At 38.5% G+C, this 18,897-nt stretch overlaps 1 protein-coding gene across 1 annotated transcript in view; it reads right to left on the bottom strand.

Moving 5' to 3' along the window:
* The window catches only part of IL1RL2 (interleukin 1 receptor like 2), a 48,754-nt gene that overhangs the window by 9,620 nt on the left and 20,237 nt on the right, over positions 1 to 18,897 (bottom strand). Inside the window, exons 5-9 of the mRNA XM_019753803.2 lie at positions 16,481 to 16,640; positions 12,587 to 12,661; positions 5,244 to 5,373; positions 4,317 to 4,453; positions 2,824 to 2,967 (exon numbers count right to left, since the gene is read on the bottom strand). Of these exons, the coding sequence (XP_019609362.2) occupies positions 2,824 to 2,967; positions 4,317 to 4,453; positions 5,244 to 5,373; positions 12,587 to 12,661; positions 16,481 to 16,640 (646 nt within the window). The remainder of the gene's footprint in view (positions 1 to 2,823; positions 2,968 to 4,316; positions 4,454 to 5,243; positions 5,374 to 12,586; positions 12,662 to 16,480; positions 16,641 to 18,897) is intronic.

Here is an 18,897-nt window from a genome sequence, read left to right as displayed (position 1 = left end):
CTGCAGCCCCACATGGAAACCCCACATCCAGCGGACTGTCCCCAGCACTCAAGCCTCTTCAGGCTGCACTGGGCACGCAAAACCACAATTCTGCAATAGAATTTTGTCATCAGAAAATGAAAAACAAAAAACAAAACAAAACCAAAAAAACCTGTTTGCTGCTTTCTTTGTTGCTCAGCAGCTGCCAAGTTTGAATTCTAAAATTTAACGTAGAATAAAGTGCAAGTTAGGACATCTGTTTTATCAGACATGGAGGCAACAATTCTTACCGTGTTTTTCATATGGAAAGCAGGCACTTAGTGTAAACAATACCCTTCTGCGTAACAGGGACTCATGCAACGCACTTGACACCCTTTTCCCCTGTTCCTGTGCTTTTAGCATTGTAATTCTCTGCACTGGAAAGGTATACATTTGTGCATCTTCATTTTTCTGAGCTGCACAGAACTGCTCTCGGTCTTGTATTCATTTCTTTCATCTAGTTAGGGTACTGTAAAGAAGACTTATTGCTTTTTTCAAGGCCTTAATAGATCACATCCATTCTGAGACAATAAATGAGGTCTGACAACTAAGTTCACAAATTCATCCTGGGAAAAGTGCTACACACCTAATTGCTGAATATCACTATGTTCACCTTCAAAGTACCCCCTTTGGGAAGCTATGCACCAATGCCAGCACCTAGACCCCCTTCAAAGCAATTTTGGAACTCTTTCTGGAATGGCCATCAGAGCTGTCATTGTATTACCCTTGATGTCCTGAGTGTCATCAAAATGTCTTCCTTTCAATATTTCTTTTATCTTCGGGTAAAGAAAGAAGTCATTCGGGGCTAGATCAGGTGAGTAGGGAGGGTGTTCCAATACAGTTATTTGTTTATTGGCTAAAAACTCCCTCACAGACAGTGCTGTGTGAGCTGGTGCATTGTCGTGATGCGAGAGCCATGAATTGTTGGTGAAAAGTTCAGGTAGTCTAACTTTTTCACACAGGCTTTTCAGTACTTTCAAATAGTAAACTTGATTAACTGTTTGTGCAGTTGGTATAAATCCATAATGAATAATCCCTCTGATATCAAAAAAGTTTAGCAACATCATTTTGATTTTTGATTTGGACTGATTTGGACTTGATTTTAACATTTTTGGTCATGGAGAATTGGCTGATATCCATTGTGCACTTTGACACTTTGTTTCAGCATCATATTGATACGCCCATGTTCCATCACCAGTAATAACACGGCCCAAAACATCGTCTTGCCTCTCCAGAAGGTCCTGGCAAACTTCGACTCTCCTTTGTTTTTGTTCATCAGTGAGCTCCTTCAGGACCATTTTTGCACACACATCTCTCATGCCAAGATGTTCAGTTAAGATTTTCCTAACGGTTCTCTATTGATGTTTACTTGGTCTGCTATGCTTCCCACAGTCAGCCGATGATTTTGACACACAATTCAATTAATTTTTGCAATATTTTGGTCAGTTATGCTTGTTACTGGCCGCCCTGACCTCTCTTCATCAGTTACACATTCTCTACCTTCAGAAAAACATTTAATCCATTTGTATACTGCTGTTTTCTTCATGGCATTATGCCCATAAACTTGGACTAACATGTCCCTGATTTCACTTCCACTTTTGCCAAGTTTAACAAGAAATGTAATGTTTGTTCATTGCTCTAATTCATGCTCAGACATTCTCGCAACTGCACACAAAAACATGCAACAGTAATGAAGGCCACTCAAGAAGACACTGCCACACATCCATATGAACACAGCTGTGAGACACTGATATACCAAGGTTATGAAGGCTTGCTGAGCTGTTTGTACAGTGCTGCCAAAGTAAGTGCACAGTGGCAAGTTTGTGCACTTAATTGTCAGACCTCATATATGGCCTACAGTTAAAACCACAATAACGGGAAATGCTTACTCCTCAGAGTTTCAGGATCACACTGAGGCATTTCTGTGCTGAGTACTGCTGGCAGGTCACAGACTCTACAGAACAAGCTGACAGCCCTGGGCAGAGTGGCAGGGGCTGCTGGCTTTGATCTCCAGGTAACAAGGGAGACCTCCTATGCCCCAGGTCCCTTCTCAGGGAGCTTTCCTGAATTTCAACTCAGTTGCTCCCACTGCACTCTGTGATGTAGACTCGAATTGGTTTCCCTCTCTTCTTTCCTTCCATTCTTCCTTCCTTCCTTCCTTCCTTCCTTCCTTCCTTCCTTCCTTCCTTCCTCCCTCCCTCCCTCCCTCCCTCCCTTCCTCCCTCCCTCCCTTCCTTCCTCTCATTCCGTAACTAAGAAAGAGAAAATTAAATACCTTTCCAAGATCACACAGGGAATAAGTAGAAAATTGAAATGCAAACCCAGGTCTGTCTCTCTTTAAACAAGAGTCGGAGGCTCAAATCTTTTCAGGCAGCAAGTACTAGGTGTGGCAGTGCCGGCAGACAGCCAGCTGCCCTCCATAGCATACATGCGGCCCACGCAGCCCCAAAGGTGGATCATGGGTGAAGAGCACTTTGCCCCAGGAGCACTTTTCTTCTTTCGCACACACCAGCGGATGTGAGAACCATTCTAAAACGATTGCAGGGAGACCCGGAAAATGATATGGTCCTGACATTTCGCAAGCATTTATTCACTCGGTGACTACTAGCCTGCAAGCCTGATTTGTCTGAACAATGCTGGTGGTCTTGGGCAAATTGTTTCTCACAAGTATGGAACATTCTAGGGAGGCTCCTTCCTCTACATTTGCCAACAATGTGAAAGGCAAGCTAGTAAAATCCGATAAGTATATTTACAGTGATTATATGGATGAGCGAATACCAAATCTGAGCGGTTCCCCACGCTTACCTTCCATGGTCCCAGTAGAATGGAAGGCACTTCGATACCAAAGCATAATGTCAATCTTAAAAATGTTGTAGATGCAGGTGATAAACACTGCCACACCTGTGAAGGCGAGAAGCCCTCCTAGCAAGTAAGCTCGAAAGTCTGGCACTAGAAATGACAGCAGAAAAATAAAATTATAATAATACAGAGTGTCCATGACACGCTTTACTTAATACAGATTCCAATACAAATGGTAAATGGAAATGTACAGATGTCCATGAGAATACTGCTTAAATATTTCTTTGTAGTTAGATAATAGGTAGGGGAGTAGCATAACCTGGTCTAAAGCATGAATTTTAGGGAAGGAAGTGCTCCTGGGTACATGGGAGGGAAATTCTGCAGAACCCCAGCGCCCAAAGGTAGACACAGCCTGGCTCCTCCTGCATGAGGACTGTTGTCAGAAAACCCATGGCCAGGGTCCACTGAGGCAGCACTAGATTCTCTAGATGGGAAGGCTGAGCACGTTATTTGGAAAGTTGCCCACACGGTACCACCACACATTCTTGATTATAATATTATTATAACTCTTTGCAGTTACTCCAAACTGAGCAGCAGGACTCATGTCATAAATAAAGAGCCATCAGTTGCGTCCCCTGGAAGCCACCTCTGTTCGCTCTACAAGACTGGCCAAGAGCCAGACTCCCACCTCAGTCTCTCTGTGTCAACAAAGCCCGGGATGGGCACCTGCCTGGGAGACGCAGCCTCAGAAGGGTGCTTACATCCTGCTCTGGCTTCGTGAGCACACGGCAGGGCGATTATGGAAGAAGCCGTGGGCAGGGGATGACCAAGGAGCAGAACCAGTTTCTCTGGAACTTGGAGAAAACATGCTCCTTCCTACGTATCTGAGAAGAGGAACGGCACAGCTTTCTTCCTTACCACAATCCAAACCTGTACTGCCAAAGAAGGAGGCTCTAGGAAGGAGAGAGTTTAGAAAAAGGAAGAAGGAGAGAGGAAGGGAGAAACTCCCCATTCTTAGAACCCACCACATGCATGACTTCCTTTGTAGGCCCCCTTCCTCATCCTCCAGGCCCCACTGTAAGGAGGATGGGAAGGGAAAATCCACTTTTTCTTTCAATTACCAGAGCACTTTCACTTTTAAAATACTCATTAAACAGTTTATCACAACCTGCCCTAGGCCACACCACGTTGCAAACATTTTGAAGCCAAAGTTGAGCGATCAGGTTTTATTATACAAAGGAACACTTCTGTTTTCTGGAGTGTTGATGCATAAAACTTCTGACATGGCACTTTCAAAGTATGCCACAGCAATGTCACAGCCTCACTGCAAGAATGTTATCAGACATTCCATCAGCTGTTCCCTAGATTTCATATGGAGTTTCTCCGTTTAATACCACTCTCCTGCCTCACACCAAACTTTTAAAGCTATTTGTCGTTCATATGTGCTTCTTTACCATCATTTTGAGCACTCAACAGCCTGTGACCCATGGGGATATTACCTGGGGGTTGTAGCACAAAGTATGCTGCGGACACGCCAGCATGACACGTGAAAGGATGGCCATAATCTTCCATTTTCACTTCTAAGAAGGTTATGTCCACAGTGTAAAACTTATATTCCGGAAAAGAAGTGGGGATTCTATAAAAGAAAAGAGCTAATCATTAATACATGAGTCATAGTTCACCCTATGTATTTTGTAATCTCTAGCCTGAAGAACAAGATTCTTTCCTAGAGAGCAACTTAGAGCATGATTTTACCCTACAGATACTTCACTGAGTGACTCAGTGAGGTGTGTGCGTTGTGTAGTTCCGAATTTGCATTATCTTCTGGACAGTGACAAGGAAATGTGGTTCTGTTGTTTACAGACACCATCCTCAGCCCTAAAGGCCCTTCCTCTCTTCCTCCCCATTTATCCTAACTTATCTATACTGTAAGGCCCAACCCAGTTCCTTTGCCCACTGACTTCATAAGTTTTGTTTTATATCACTCTATTTATACCACCTTAAATTGGGTTTGTACCCTCAATCGGCTAATAATTATGCACTGTTTTCCCCTAAGAGTCCCTGTGTTACTGTCTGTTTTGCTATTTAAGTCTTGAAGGCCTCTGGTTCATCATATGACAAAGGTAGGAATGAGACCAGTTTTAAGAAGTAGCTGACAGAAATCCATCTTGTTGCCTGAAGGCTATACTTCACTTCAGGCCTCGTCTCTAACCAGGACATAGCGGAACTGATCATCTGAGCATCTTATGCTTCTGTGAACCAGCAGCTTACTCACACACAGCACTGTGAAGATCTTTGAAAGACAAAGCCAAAAGCAGTGACGAGGAGGCAGTGAGCCATCTGAAAGAGCAGCACTAACACTAAAATCACTTAAATGGAGAAATTCTCATTAGCTTTTGGAGAAGCCAGAAAAACAGAACACCTACTCGATTCCTTCTCGAATTCGTTTGGATTCTTCATAGTAAGTATCCACCAAAGTGCCATTGACTCTCCAGCATCGTAGGTTCGTATTATCTATCGTGTCTGTTATGTTGCAGTTTACAACAAGGCTAGAGCCTATAAAAATTGAATTGACAAATATTACATGAAAATTCTACCAAAATGACCTGGCTACTAAATGCACCTTGCTTTTGAGCCTTGACTCTCTTTTGATTACCAAGAATACACTACTGAGGTCAATGTTAACCTACTTTATTCTCTCCCCGGACAGAGATTGTAAGGGATAAGTGACCTTGCAGGGTGTCTATTGTAAAGAGATATGTGTGTGCTGCCAGCTTCTGACCAATATTTTCCACAATATCAGGGACACAAATGCTACTTCTACTCTTGGTAACCATAGCAAAGAATTTTACAGTTTACAAAGTGTTTCATACACATTTTTCTCCTTCAGTCTTCGTCTCTTCAAAATAATCTTACAAGGCAAAACAGGGGAGGTGCTAATATCCCCATTTTACAGATGGGGACATTGAAGTTCAGATAGATTGAGTGATTTGCCTAAGGTCACATTAGAGGAAGAAACGAGACGTGAACCCTGGTTTTCTAATTCCAAATCCAGTAATCTTTCTACGTCACCAGTTGTGACCCCCACGCTTTCTTCTCTTCACTTACTCTACCTCCACACACACTCACAAATTATGTTTAACCAATTCATATTTCACTTTATTTTGCCCCATGAACCTAATAAATCCCATCAATTTACTACACATAAAAAAAAGAAAAGGAAAAATGAAACACTGCACTTCCAAACAGTCTACTTCAAGTTTCATTATTCCAGGCATTATTAAACTTTTTAAGATTGTGTGTGTGTGTGTGTGTGTGTGTGTGTGTAAGAGAATACACATATAGTAAAAAGTATAGACTATAAATGTATATTTACTGAATCATTATAAAGCAAATAGCCATACCACCTTCACCCCATCAAGAAAATATATTGCTGAACCCCTGCAGCCTCACACGTGCCCCTTCCCTACTCTTTATTTTATCACTCATGTGTTCACCCCAAACTCTACCTTCTACCGCCCAGCATGTTGTTTGTGGCATTCCTCCAGACTGTTGCATGTAACTATACTCCCTCCAGACAATGGAATATACTACAATTTTTTTTCTACTGTTGTTATATGCACATTTGCGTTGTTTCCAGTATGAGCCACGGGTGCCTAAGGCTGCTGTGAACTCTCTCCTGCCTGTCTCCCGGGCCACACATGTACAACATTCCAGGTGTGCACACCCTGATACACGATGGGTAGACGTACCTACCTACCAGTCAGCTTGGTAGGTAATAGAGTATGCATATCTTCAACTTTATAAAGAGATGCCAGACTGTTTTGTAAAGCAATTGTGCCAATTCACACTTGCACCAGCAGGTGAGAGTTCCTGTCACTTTACATACTTAACAACACATGGTATCATCAGTCTATTTGGTTTTAGCCATCTTGGTGTGTGTGTCCTGGGATCACACTGTGAATTTAATTTGCATTTCCCCTCATTGCACTTGGTCGAACACCTTTTTATGCTGTGATTGGCCGTGTTTGTACCCTCTGTTGTAAACTGTCTGTCCAAGTGTTTTGTCTATCTTCCTCAAGAAATTAGGTTGTCTTTTCCTCTTTACTTTGGAGGAGTTTTCATAGTAAACAGGGGTATGAGATCTCTGTTCACTTTATTGCAACTATCTTCTTCCACTCTGTGGCTTATTTTTTATTCTTTTAGTGTCTTTCAATAAACAGAAGTTCTTATTTTTAATGTAGTCTTACTTATAAATTTTTTCCTTCAAATCTAACGTTTTGTATGTTCTTATTTTTAAAAAAAATCTTCCCTTGCCCCAAATCATGAAGGTGTTTTGCTAGAAATTTATTGTTTTGATTTTCATATTTTGGTCTACCATTCACTTGAAATTATTTGTATAAATATTATGAGAAAGAGGCCAAGTTCCATTTTGTTTTGTATTACATCCAATTGTCCAGTACCATTTATTGAAGTTTCCCTACCTCTCTGTAGAGTCAATATTGTCAAGATCAAGTATCTTCTTGTGTGGATCTACTTCTGGGCCTTCAATTCTATTCCATTGTCTGTTCCCATACTAGTACTAAACCGCTTAAATTACTATAGTTTTTTAATAAATCTTGACATCTGGGGGCACAAGTCCTCCCACCCAGTTCTTCCTTGTTAAGAGTCTTGACTATTTTTCAATCTTTGAATTTGCATACCAATGTTTGCATACCAATTTGCATACCAATATAGTCAACGTATCAAATTCCGCAAAAACTAAAATCTTGTGATTTTGATTGTCTTCTTCCTTAAAACAAAGGAAAGGTGCACAATAACTCAGTCTTTAGTGTGTTGTTTCTGTAGGTTTTAAAAAATGGAGTTTTTAATAGCAGATTACAGACATTCCCTTCCATTCCTAGTTTTAAGAGTTTAATCTTTTTTTAAATAATGAATTCCTAATACAAGTCTTCTAAGTGACTTTCCCGTCACCTATTGAGGTTAAGTAGATTATTTTTCATCTTTAGTTTGTTAATGCAAGATAAAACAATGAGTTATCTAATGTGAAACAACTTTGCATTGTTTCATATGAGCCCAAAGTCACCACAATGTATCATCATTTATGCCTGTTGTTAAAATCAATTTCCTAATAATTTGCTTAGAATTCTTCACTTGTGTTTATTAATGAGATTGGCCTGGAATTTTTCTTTGTAATAATGTTCTTTTGGGTAGGACTGTGGTTGACAAATTTTGTCATTTTTAGTTTGTCATAGCTTCACTGATTGTACAATTAGCAGTTTCTTTTCAATACACAACCTCCATTGTTTCTGTTAAAAATTCAAGCAGCATTCTTACTATTGCACAAAGAAGGCATATTTCCCCCTTAACTTTTAATATCTTTTTCCTTTGTTTTGGCTTTCTACAGTTTCATGATGGCATACCTTGATGTAGGTTTTTAAATTTTTCCTGCTGAGCTTTTTAGCTTTTAGAATCTTTGAATTGATGCCTCCCATCATTTTGCAATGTTCTCAGCATTATCTCTTAAAGAATATTGCCTTGTTCCATTTTCTCTTTGCTCTTTCTTCTGGGACTGAAATTATATTTATGCTAGCTCGCTGTATCCTCTTTCACTAACTCACTTCTGTTTCCCATTATTTGTCTTTCTGTGCTTAATCTTAGGTGCTTCACCTGACCTATATTTTAGTTTATTTTTTCCCCAAATATATCTTATATACTATTAAACATTTCATTGAGTTTTTTATTTTGGTTATTGTATTTATCTGAAGTTTTTATTTGTTCTTTTTCAAGTTTGATATGTCCCTTTTATAAAGTTTCCAATTGTCTTTTGAAAACTTTATTATGTCTTTTCCTTCTTTGAGCATAGTAAGCATAATTTAAAAAAAAAAAATGTGTACCTGGTATTTCTATATCTGATGCTCTGAGGACGCATTTCTGGTGCATGTGGTTTACCATGTAGAATTTAATGAGTCCAAAGTTATACACCTTTCAAGGTTCTGAATACATATTGGCATTTTCCTCTACAAAGTTTATGCCAATCTATTCATTTATTTATCTATTTAGCCACAATTTCTTGAGCATCTTCTATGTTGTAGGCATGGTTCTGAGCACCGGTGATTCAGGAGAAAACAAAACAGAAAAAAGACCTACTCTTAAGGAACACAGATTCGTATAGAATTAGAGATACCACAAGGAAGTTCAAAATACATAAGACAGTGATAAGTACTTTTAGGAGAAATAGGGAACTTTCAGGGGATAGAGCGTGATGGTGATAGTGAGATATGCTATCTTAATGAGGTAGTCAGGTGAGATGACATTCATTGGAGACCTGATGAAAGTGAAGGAACAAACCATGGGGATATCTGAGAAGAGCATTTCAAGTGGAGGGAACAGCACGTGCAAAGACTGAGGCGGAGATGGGCCGTGCATGTTCAAGGAATAGCAAGCGGACCCGTATGACCAAGGCAGAGCACTCAAGTGAAAAGGGCAGTGAGGGGGAGAGCACTCCACGCACACTGGAAATAGAGAAGGGGACCATGGACGGCCATGTTGGGCACATGAGGATTTTGCATTTTATTCTGAGTGAGATGGGGAACCTTTGGAGAGTTTTCAACACATATGATTTAAAGAGATTTCTCATATTTACTATCTGTAATAATTCAGAACACCCTTTATTTTACCCTTGCTAATACTTGGTATTATATATATATTATTCCTTACTGATTTCATATTCGTGCTTTATGTACATTTGTTTTGCTGCAGATGAATATATTTTCATTTTTTGTTGGTTGTTTTTTTCTTCCGTAAATTATGTATTTGCCTCATTTGGATTATTCATTTTCCTTGATTTGTTGGTATTTTCACATAGAAATGATATTTCCTATTTTTTGTTATCTCTGTTCCAAACATTCTCTCCTAGTTTGTCATTCACATTTTAACTTTACCATTGTTTATTTATACAAGACACCTACATTTCTATGCTAGTCTAATTTTTTGATCTTTTGTGATTTCTTCCACTGATTTTACGTTTAGAAAGTACATCATTCTAAAATGAGATAAAAATTTATCTTTATTTCTTGTCACTTTTGTGTTTTATTTTTATATGTATTTCTTCAATTCCTCACGAATGTATTTTTGTGTCTGATAGAAGGTAAAGAATGGACTACATATTATTCAAATTTAACACGTTATACTAACAAACTTATATACTACATTTTTCTTACACATTTTTAAGTGTCACAAATCTCTTTTACTAAATTCCTGTATATCCTAGCATCTGTTCATTTTTTGTTATGTTACTTTAATGTGTGTATTTGTATACTATCAGTATTTACTTACTGTAGCTTTATAATACACTTTAATATATACTAGAAAAGATCTCTCTTTATCTCTTCTATTCAATTATTTCTTTGCTAACTCTTTCCAGCATTTTTTGACATGAATTTCAGAAATGCTTTGTCAAGTTCAGGACATTCAGTGAAATTTAATTAATGTTATATTAAATTTATGTATTATTCTGGGAAAAATAACCTATTTTTGATATCAAGTGTTCCCGTTTAGGAACATAATAAGAAAATTCACTAAAACTCATCTTCTTTAAGGTCCAGTCTTAAAATATTGCAGTATCTTTATTTAGGCAGACATTTCACATTTCCTGATCATTTTATTCCTTAATATTTTGTAATTTTATTACAATTATGAATGTCATTTTCCCCAACTACATAACATATGATTATTTCAGGCACATAAAAATACTATTAGTTTTGGAAGTTTATTTTGTATTGGAATAATACATATAATACTGAACAATTGCTAGTGATTATACTGCTTCAGAGAATTTTCTTACAATTTCCAAGTACACATCCATGGATCATTTAAACCAATTATATGTTTACCTTCCTCTTCTAAGGCCTACATCTCCTGTCTCTTTATTTTCTGAACACACTGGCTAGAATTGTCAAAGACGGAAAGGGGAATAAAGTTAATTAAGAGAGATAGTAACAGGTATACTTATCTTCTCTAGGTGTTTATGAAATCCACTGAAGTAGTCACATGGTGAGTGATAGGTAGACAAATATCCTCTATTGTGGGCATTATTATTTCCTTGAATGTTTACAAGGCCTCTTCTTAAAAGAAGATCCAAAGTCTTTTAAACAGATCTTATCTCTTTCCATTTGTTGCTTTATAAGCTTTCTCATTTATGTCTTTTATATTTGAGTTTCTCTACATTTGGGGCATTAGATTTGCTGGAGGTTTCCCTGTCTCCTTTATTGAGTCTTCTCTGCCCTGCACACTTCTATCCCAGAACTAATTCTGGAACTTACCATTTAATAAATTCATTATTATTTCACTTTTATCTTTGTTATTTTCTTCCATGGGGTTATTTAGTTGACATTTTGATAGAGTTAAATGATTAGTTTACGTATTTGAACTATTTCTATACTAATTAATAGTAATAATGATATTTAAAGATAAACTTGTTTTGAGTTCAGCGTTGGTCACATTCTATGAAGTCTGGTATATTTTTACTGCCATTATTTTCTAAATAATCTGTAACTATGGCTTTGGATTAAATCTAACCAACAAAACAAACCATTAGAAGGTAAATTTGTTGTTATTTAATATTTACAATTAGTGAATTTTATTTTTGTGGGGTTTCTCATTATTTTGACTTAAGTTTCTAGACTTAGTACATTGTGATTGCACCATATGGTCTGTGTAATTTCCTCTTCTGAGACTTTCATAGATGTTTATGAGTATGGTTTATTCAATTTGTTATTCTTATTATATTACTAGACTCTTTTAGATACTTATTTGACTAGCAAATGTGTGCAAGCCAGAGTATGCTAAAATCTCCCACTATAATTGAAACAATCATATTGTCTTATTGCATTCTTTTTGTATATCTGAGAGTTTCAGCTTTATATATTCTGATGCACTGCTATTTCACATATACATATACATATTTTTTTTATTTTGGAAGGTATTATAATTTTTATTACTATCAAAAGATTCAATTTGTCATCAAATTTTTTACATTGAAAGATATATTATCAGATTGAAAGAGTAATATTGCCAATCTGATTTCTTTGTGTTAATTTTTGCAAGATATATCTTGCTTACAAGTTTATATTTAATCTTCTAGATCGTTAATTTTTAGATCTATACCTTTTAAGAAAGCATGTAATCAGATTTTAATATTAGACTCAACCTGAGCTTTTGTCTTTTAATAAGAACTTTGTTTGATTTACTTCTTTTTCTTCAGAAAGTATCCAACATGCTTTTATTTTACCCGTGATTACCTTTAATTTTAAAAAATAATTGGAGCTCCTTTTTCTCCACTTAGATCAGAAACTGAGGCAATGTTTACTGATCCCTGCCTATGTAAAATAAGGAATATAACATGATAACTTTCCCTACTCTTTTAATATACTTTCCAGTGTGAGAAAATGTAACTTAGAATGCTTGATCAACATCATAGTAATATCATCTCTTTCAGGAATTATTTCACATTTTCATTACCTTTGCATAACTGGATTTACATTAATCATTTCGACTCATAGTGATTAATACCACAACTTCCTCAGGCTTCAGGTCTCTGGATTTGGATTTTGATACCTCCCCTGATGAGCTCAGGTACATCCAAAGCTGGAAACTGGATGTGTATGGAGTTTGTCTTCATCCTTGAAACTCAAAAAATTCACTAGGGTATGTGGACATATTGATTTCTCCCCTTAGTGATTTCAGTGGCTCCAGTAACTTTACTTACCAAGTTGTGCTTCAATTGTATTGTTTATTGGGTAAATTATTTTAGGGATTCTTCCTCTGTGTCCAACATTTTCTCCTAAAAAATCATACCCACACAAAATTGTGTTAGAATCACATGATACATTCCCAATTACTTTAATGTGATAATAGCATTAAAAAAAATGGCACAGAGCAAACCTTCAACATTAGTCCATCAAAAACAAAACTCATGGTATGACAAAATATCATTCCATAAACACATATTTTTTAAACCAGGAATAGTTGAATTGCTAAGGAAAAAAACCCAAAGAGAGTTCACTTTGACATTATACATTTGGTATGAATATAAACTAATGAGATTGTGCAATAAAATCTCATTACCTAATATCCAAATACACTTCTTAAGCAGTGGCTATAAGCAAAGGTCTGGCCTAGGTCTAGATAGAAATAATGAGCCCAATGTTTTATCTTCAGTTTCATTCCTCCATGCTCCAATCCTACTTTTCCATACTCTTTCCATCCTTTCCCCTTCTGTTATTCTTCAGCTCTTTCAATCCTCCACCTCCTTTATCATTGTCCCCCTTATGTTGATTCCCCATTCCTTCATCTTTCTCTACTTCTTCCCTTCCCCATTTGTCCACCAAAATTTAGCAATCACCCTTACTCCCACACTCCTCCTGTATATTTGGGTGGGACGTGGAAAAGTTATAAAAAAGAAACTAGGAAAAATGCAAAAATATGTGTTCTTTGCGATGACAATAATATTTGCACATTCTACAAACTCTTTAAGTTCAGTATGTCCCAAACAGAAGTTATCAGCTAGAAAACGTACCACCTTCCACTGATCACACATATCTAAAATCTGAAATTCATTTTAGGCAACAGTTTTTCTCTCACCCTCTTCAAAATATCAATTACCAAGTCAAATTAATTTTACCTCGTAACATTTCCCAGTCTGTGCCTCTTTCTTCACTCCTAAACCCCTCATCTTCTGTTCTCTACACTTTCCCTAGGCATTCTCATGTATATCCATCTCTTCAATTACCATCTAAATGCCAATGACCATGCAAGTTGTATCTCCAGATCTTTCTCTAAGCTCCAGACCCATATAGACCACAGTCTACTCGATATCTCCACTTGAGAGTCTCAAAAGCTCCAAGGACTCAGCTTAGCCAGGACCAAACTCATGATCTTACTCCTAAATTTTCCTTCCAAGTTATCTTATTTCATTGAATGGTATCACTGTCCAGTCAGTTGCATATGCCCAAAGGCCTAGCTTCCTTGACCTTGCCATATCCCTCACACCATATTCAATCCAACACTAAGACCTGTGGGCTTGACCTCCTAAAATGCGTCAAATTCATCCACATAACTCCATCTTCAGTGACACCATGTTGCCTGTGCCTACCTGATGTCTCACCTGCATTTTGCCTATTAAACATTATTCTGTGCACAGCAGCCTCAATAAACTTTCAGAAACGTGTCCCATCATGCCACCCTCCTGCTCTCCACCCCTGTGGGCGTATGAATAAAATCCATACTCCCGTTGTGGATTGCATGTTCCTACTTAATCTTGGCTTCTGATTCCTTCTCCAACTTCATCACCTACCAGGATCTTCCTCACTCAGCATTGCTCCAGCCAACCTGTCTGCTTTCTATCCTTCAGATATACCACTGTCGGTCTCGTTATTGGGCTTTTGCTTTGGCTGCATCCTCAGTTTCAAAAAATCTCACCCATTCCATCACACAGTTGAAGCTTCCTGACCACGAGCATCACTATTATCAACAACTTTCCCTGACCCCACTGTCTTCTCAATAAGTCCTTGTCTCTCTGATCTCATGTTTTCCTTTCCTTCATTGCATGAATTTCCTTGGTAATTACTCATTAGTAGAGTAATTGATTTATCTCAGCCTACCTTCCTGCTCAGAATTCAAAGCTCTATCAGACCAGGGGTCATGGGTTGTTTTCCTCACCATCATATTCTCTCTGCTTAGCACAGGTCCTGGTCTTGTTGGGCACATAATAAAGAGACTGCCTGAAGAAGAATCCCTACCACCTCCACCCAAGGTCAGATTATCAGCATTCTTCTAGAGATCGTAGCAGCTGATTAAGTGGTCTCCAAGCATCCACACCTTCTTCGACTCCTGCTCAAACCATCTCAAGACTGAGCTTGCCCATCCCAAATGCAGCTTTGTCACTCGGCCCTTGTACCCTTCCCAGGGCTCTTCAGCAGCAGCATAGTAAAGCCGGCGTATAACGGGTGCCCTTGACCTTGCCCCTGTTTGACTCTATGGCTTCAGCTTCCACCACACCTCACCTCGTACTTACATATGCTCTCACAAGATTAATTTTGATCCAACATAAACTATAATGGTAGAAATGTCTACACTTTGCCTTATACTGCTCTCTCTGCTCCTCGTCACTCTTCTTTGTTTCTGTAATCCTACTCATCCTTCAAAACTCAGCTAAGAGGCAGTTCCTCTTGCAAACCTCCTGGACCATTCACTTACTACTCCTGTGCTACTTCTGACTCTTTTCTTGCTCCCCCAGAAACTATCTGTAACTCTGCTCTTAACACATAACGCTAAAATGTCCCACTTATGTCTCTATCTCCTCTACTACCACTAGGCTGAGAGCTTCTTAATAGAAGAAACGATGTGTGTTTGTTTGTTTTTAACTTATCAGGTTCTCACGATTTTTGGTAGATAACAAATAAATGTTTATTACAATGACTTGAAATATAGACTATTGGACTCAATGACCTCTTGAGGTAGTCTCCATTTTTCCTTTGAAATTTCACCTTTCAAAAAATTCCCTCAGCTCCCCATAAAACTAAAGCATGGTAATAGTCAATCATTCCGTTCATACATAGATCTGGGCCTAATCAAGGCCAGTCATGGCGTTAGGTGTTAGGGATGCAATTGTGAACAAGACAAAGAAAGAGCCTACTGTCAGAGTTATATCAGTTAGCATAAAACCCAAAGCATGAAGATTACAAAATCTACTGCAATTAATTTTCATAATTAAGGTGCTCCAGGTGGGAAGCAGGAAGCCACCCACGCTGAATATTCCCCTAAGAGAACCACATCGTCAAGAAATCTTTAAGTATCCCCCAGGACATGAAGTCTGACAGAAATTCATGACGAACATGAAGGTCCAAGTCAAAGATACATTCAGCCTTCAGTTCTTTCCATTTAGATAGGTAAATACAAAACACAACTCTCTATTTAAAAAACAAGTAAAAGCAAAAGACAACATAGAGGGAACTCCTTGCTGAGTGTGTTTAGAAGAAAAATGCTTGTCTGGGCCCTGAAGGCTTGAATTTCTGTCACTAACCAGCTTTGAAAGCTTCCATAGGTCACTCACCTCCCGGACCTTTGTAAAATTAATGGCTTGAGCTAAATTATTCTTAGGGTTTCTTCTATCCCTAAGAGTTTGCTTTCAAATCTCTAGGTCATATGTTCAAGAACTAAAATCTCATGAGCACTGGGCATCCTGGAACCAATTCTAGAGACCTTGAACTCTGCAGTTCCTGAGCCAGGGGAAGTCAAAGCTGGAATAGCCCACAGAAGAGTAACACCAGTGAGGGTGGAGGGAAATAGAGTAAAATTCCTAAAATCCATCACTTACTGAATACCTACACTTGGCCAGGCACCCTAAGAGCTACTCTACATATGTGATCTCACTTAATTTTCATAAATAAACTGAGAGTTTTGAGAATTCTGTCTTTTCAGATGAGGAAACAAAACTGCTCGTGTCCTTTTGCCTCACTCTTTCTGCCCTGATTCTAGTCATGACAAGCTTGAGAGCCTGCTAACCTTCAGGAAGATCAAGATCAAGAACCACTTGTCTCAGTCAGAGAGCCATATACGCAAAGCCAAGAGGAGTCCAGGCAGTGGGTATGAGCATACTTACTGGTATTCACAGTAATTCTATTTAAAACCATGTATTCTCTCCCTGCATGTATCAGTCTGGCTTGACACGTATAGTTCCCTCTGTCTTCTGCTGAGACATTGTTCACTGAAAGCTTTATTCCCCAGTTAGTAAACCGCTCTCCTTTAATCTCTTTACAGTCCTAAATACAAAAAAAAAGGAAAAAAATTTCAATTCAAAAAATATGTTGGGTATCAGTGACATTGTTACCTAGTATCATCTTATCAACTGTGTGTGAGGGGTGCAAGAAATCATCAGGTCCCAAACGTCAGGTAGTTTATAAGCTAACTGAAGAATATATATATATATATATATATATATATATATATATATATATATATATCCAGAAGAGCTGACAAAAAATTTTTAACAGGCTAATGTTAAGTTTAATAAAAGTTGAGTGGACAGAGGCCTACGTAAGCTGGAAGGAAGACTTCATGGAGGACTGAGACTGGGCCATAAGGAGTTTGATAGGAGGACGTGAACAGGCAGAAAGGTCCACCTACAAGGGCCCACCTTTCCCAATGGACCAGCGTGTAATGGCACCAGACCCCTTTGCCAAGACGTCAAGCCCAGGTGAGTAATGACTACTTCCACTGTGCTACAGGCCCAATAACACCTGTACCTATCGAATGTTGGACTTTCCAGAGGTCCACAGTAACTCACCCCCAACATTCTGTTTGGTGACTTGAGCCATAGCCAAAATATGCTGACCAGGTTTATGGACAGCAGATGTCATGTCACTTCTTACGTCTCCCATGCCTCCACCGCATCAACAAGGAAACAGCCTCACCAAACTGACTTGAAGCCTGGGTAATCTTAGGGATGCCTTTCTCACTTGTCATCCTCAGGCACCATCCGGAGGGCAAGCCTCACCATTCACCTGTCCTATCAGAAGCTCACATTCTCATGCTAATCGCCATTTCTTCCATCTCACAAACAGAACTCTGTCTTCAACCTCTCCCTCTTTCTTCAGGAAGCTCCTGTCTATAGAGTGACTTCTTGGATAATTGAGTCCATTTCATTGATTCAAACATTTAAGACTTGCTCTTTGCTAGCACTGTGAGAGGCCCTGGCCATGCAGGGATAAGATGCTGTCCCTGACATCTGGAAACTCACAATCATCATAACAGAGAAAATAAACATGCAAACCCCAAATTTATAAATAAAGATTTGATTGCCAAAGTTTTGAGCTGTCCCCTTAATCAGCCAGCCACAATTCCACATAAGACCTCATTCTCTGCCATCATGTTAAGAAATCAATTTTGAAAGGTGAAACTCAATAATGCCAGAACAAGCATTTGCTTACTTACAGCATGAACTACAACTTTCTCGAAGTCTTGCATTATTTGTTTGTAAACACCCTATCTGGTAAACTAAATTATAACTGGACAACTGCTTACCAAATAGAATGGGAATTACTAAGAGCCAGATGAATGAAGACATCAGACACTGATAATGTGATGCTGCCTTCTTCAGAGCAGCAACAAACAAAAAGCTTAAATCTTTGGACTGTGGAAACCTCTGCCCTGGATGGGCTTGATAAATGCAATCTCTGGGCCTCTCTTTCTATGTTTCTATTGTTGAGTAGCCTCAGCTCAATCATAAAAAACCACAAAAGAGGGATGAACATCTGAAGCTTTTTAAGAAAGGGAATAAGATGATTAAATTTGTTTTTGAGAATGATCTACCTAGTTGTTGTGTGGGAAAGGATTAAAGATGGGGCAATCCAAAAACTAAGAAGTTATTTCCATATACTAGACTAAGCAAAGCATGAACTAAGGCAGTACAGTGGTGACAGCAAGAAGGGAAAACAAAGACAATTTTAGGTAATTCCAATCCACAGAATTTAGTGATAAATTTGGAATATGGAGAAGGAACAGGACTTCTGTGGTCCCACCTTGGATATGTAAAGGTATAGTTAGATAGGAGAATGATCAGATTTGGGAGTAAGATTAAAGTGGTTCTAAACATGGTGACTTTGGTGAGCTACAGAGATGAGAATGCTGAAGTAGAATATATATTACGCTGTTGACAAAGTATCTGGTGGTTGAGAGAAAGATCAAAGTGGCAGAAAGAGAGGTGGTAGCCATCGGTATATGGATTGTTCTATGAGCCATCCATTTGAATGTAATCAAAGCAAGAACAGAAGATAACCATGGCTGAAATTGAAATCCCAAAATCTAAGACCCAAACATAGAGGATAGGAATGCAGTGGGGTTGGGGAACAGACATAAAGAGCGAGTAAGTGTCAGGTAGAAAGAAGAGTGAGTTCTTAACTGGTGGGAATGTCTAGGAGAGATGGGTGCCCCAAGGAGATCAAGATCAGGGTTGAATATGGATGTTAGATTTGGCAGCTGGTAAGCCAGTAGTAACCTCAGCAAGTATAGATTCAGCAC

The sequence above is a fragment of the Rhinolophus sinicus genome, linkage group LG05 (genome assembly GCF_036562045.2).
Source record: "Rhinolophus sinicus isolate RSC01 linkage group LG05, ASM3656204v1, whole genome shotgun sequence".
In the NCBI taxonomy this organism is placed as follows: Eukaryota; Metazoa; Chordata; class Mammalia; order Chiroptera; family Rhinolophidae; genus Rhinolophus; species Rhinolophus sinicus.
Note: the sequence above shows the minus strand (reverse complement) of the source record. Positions and strands in the feature narration are given on the sequence as shown.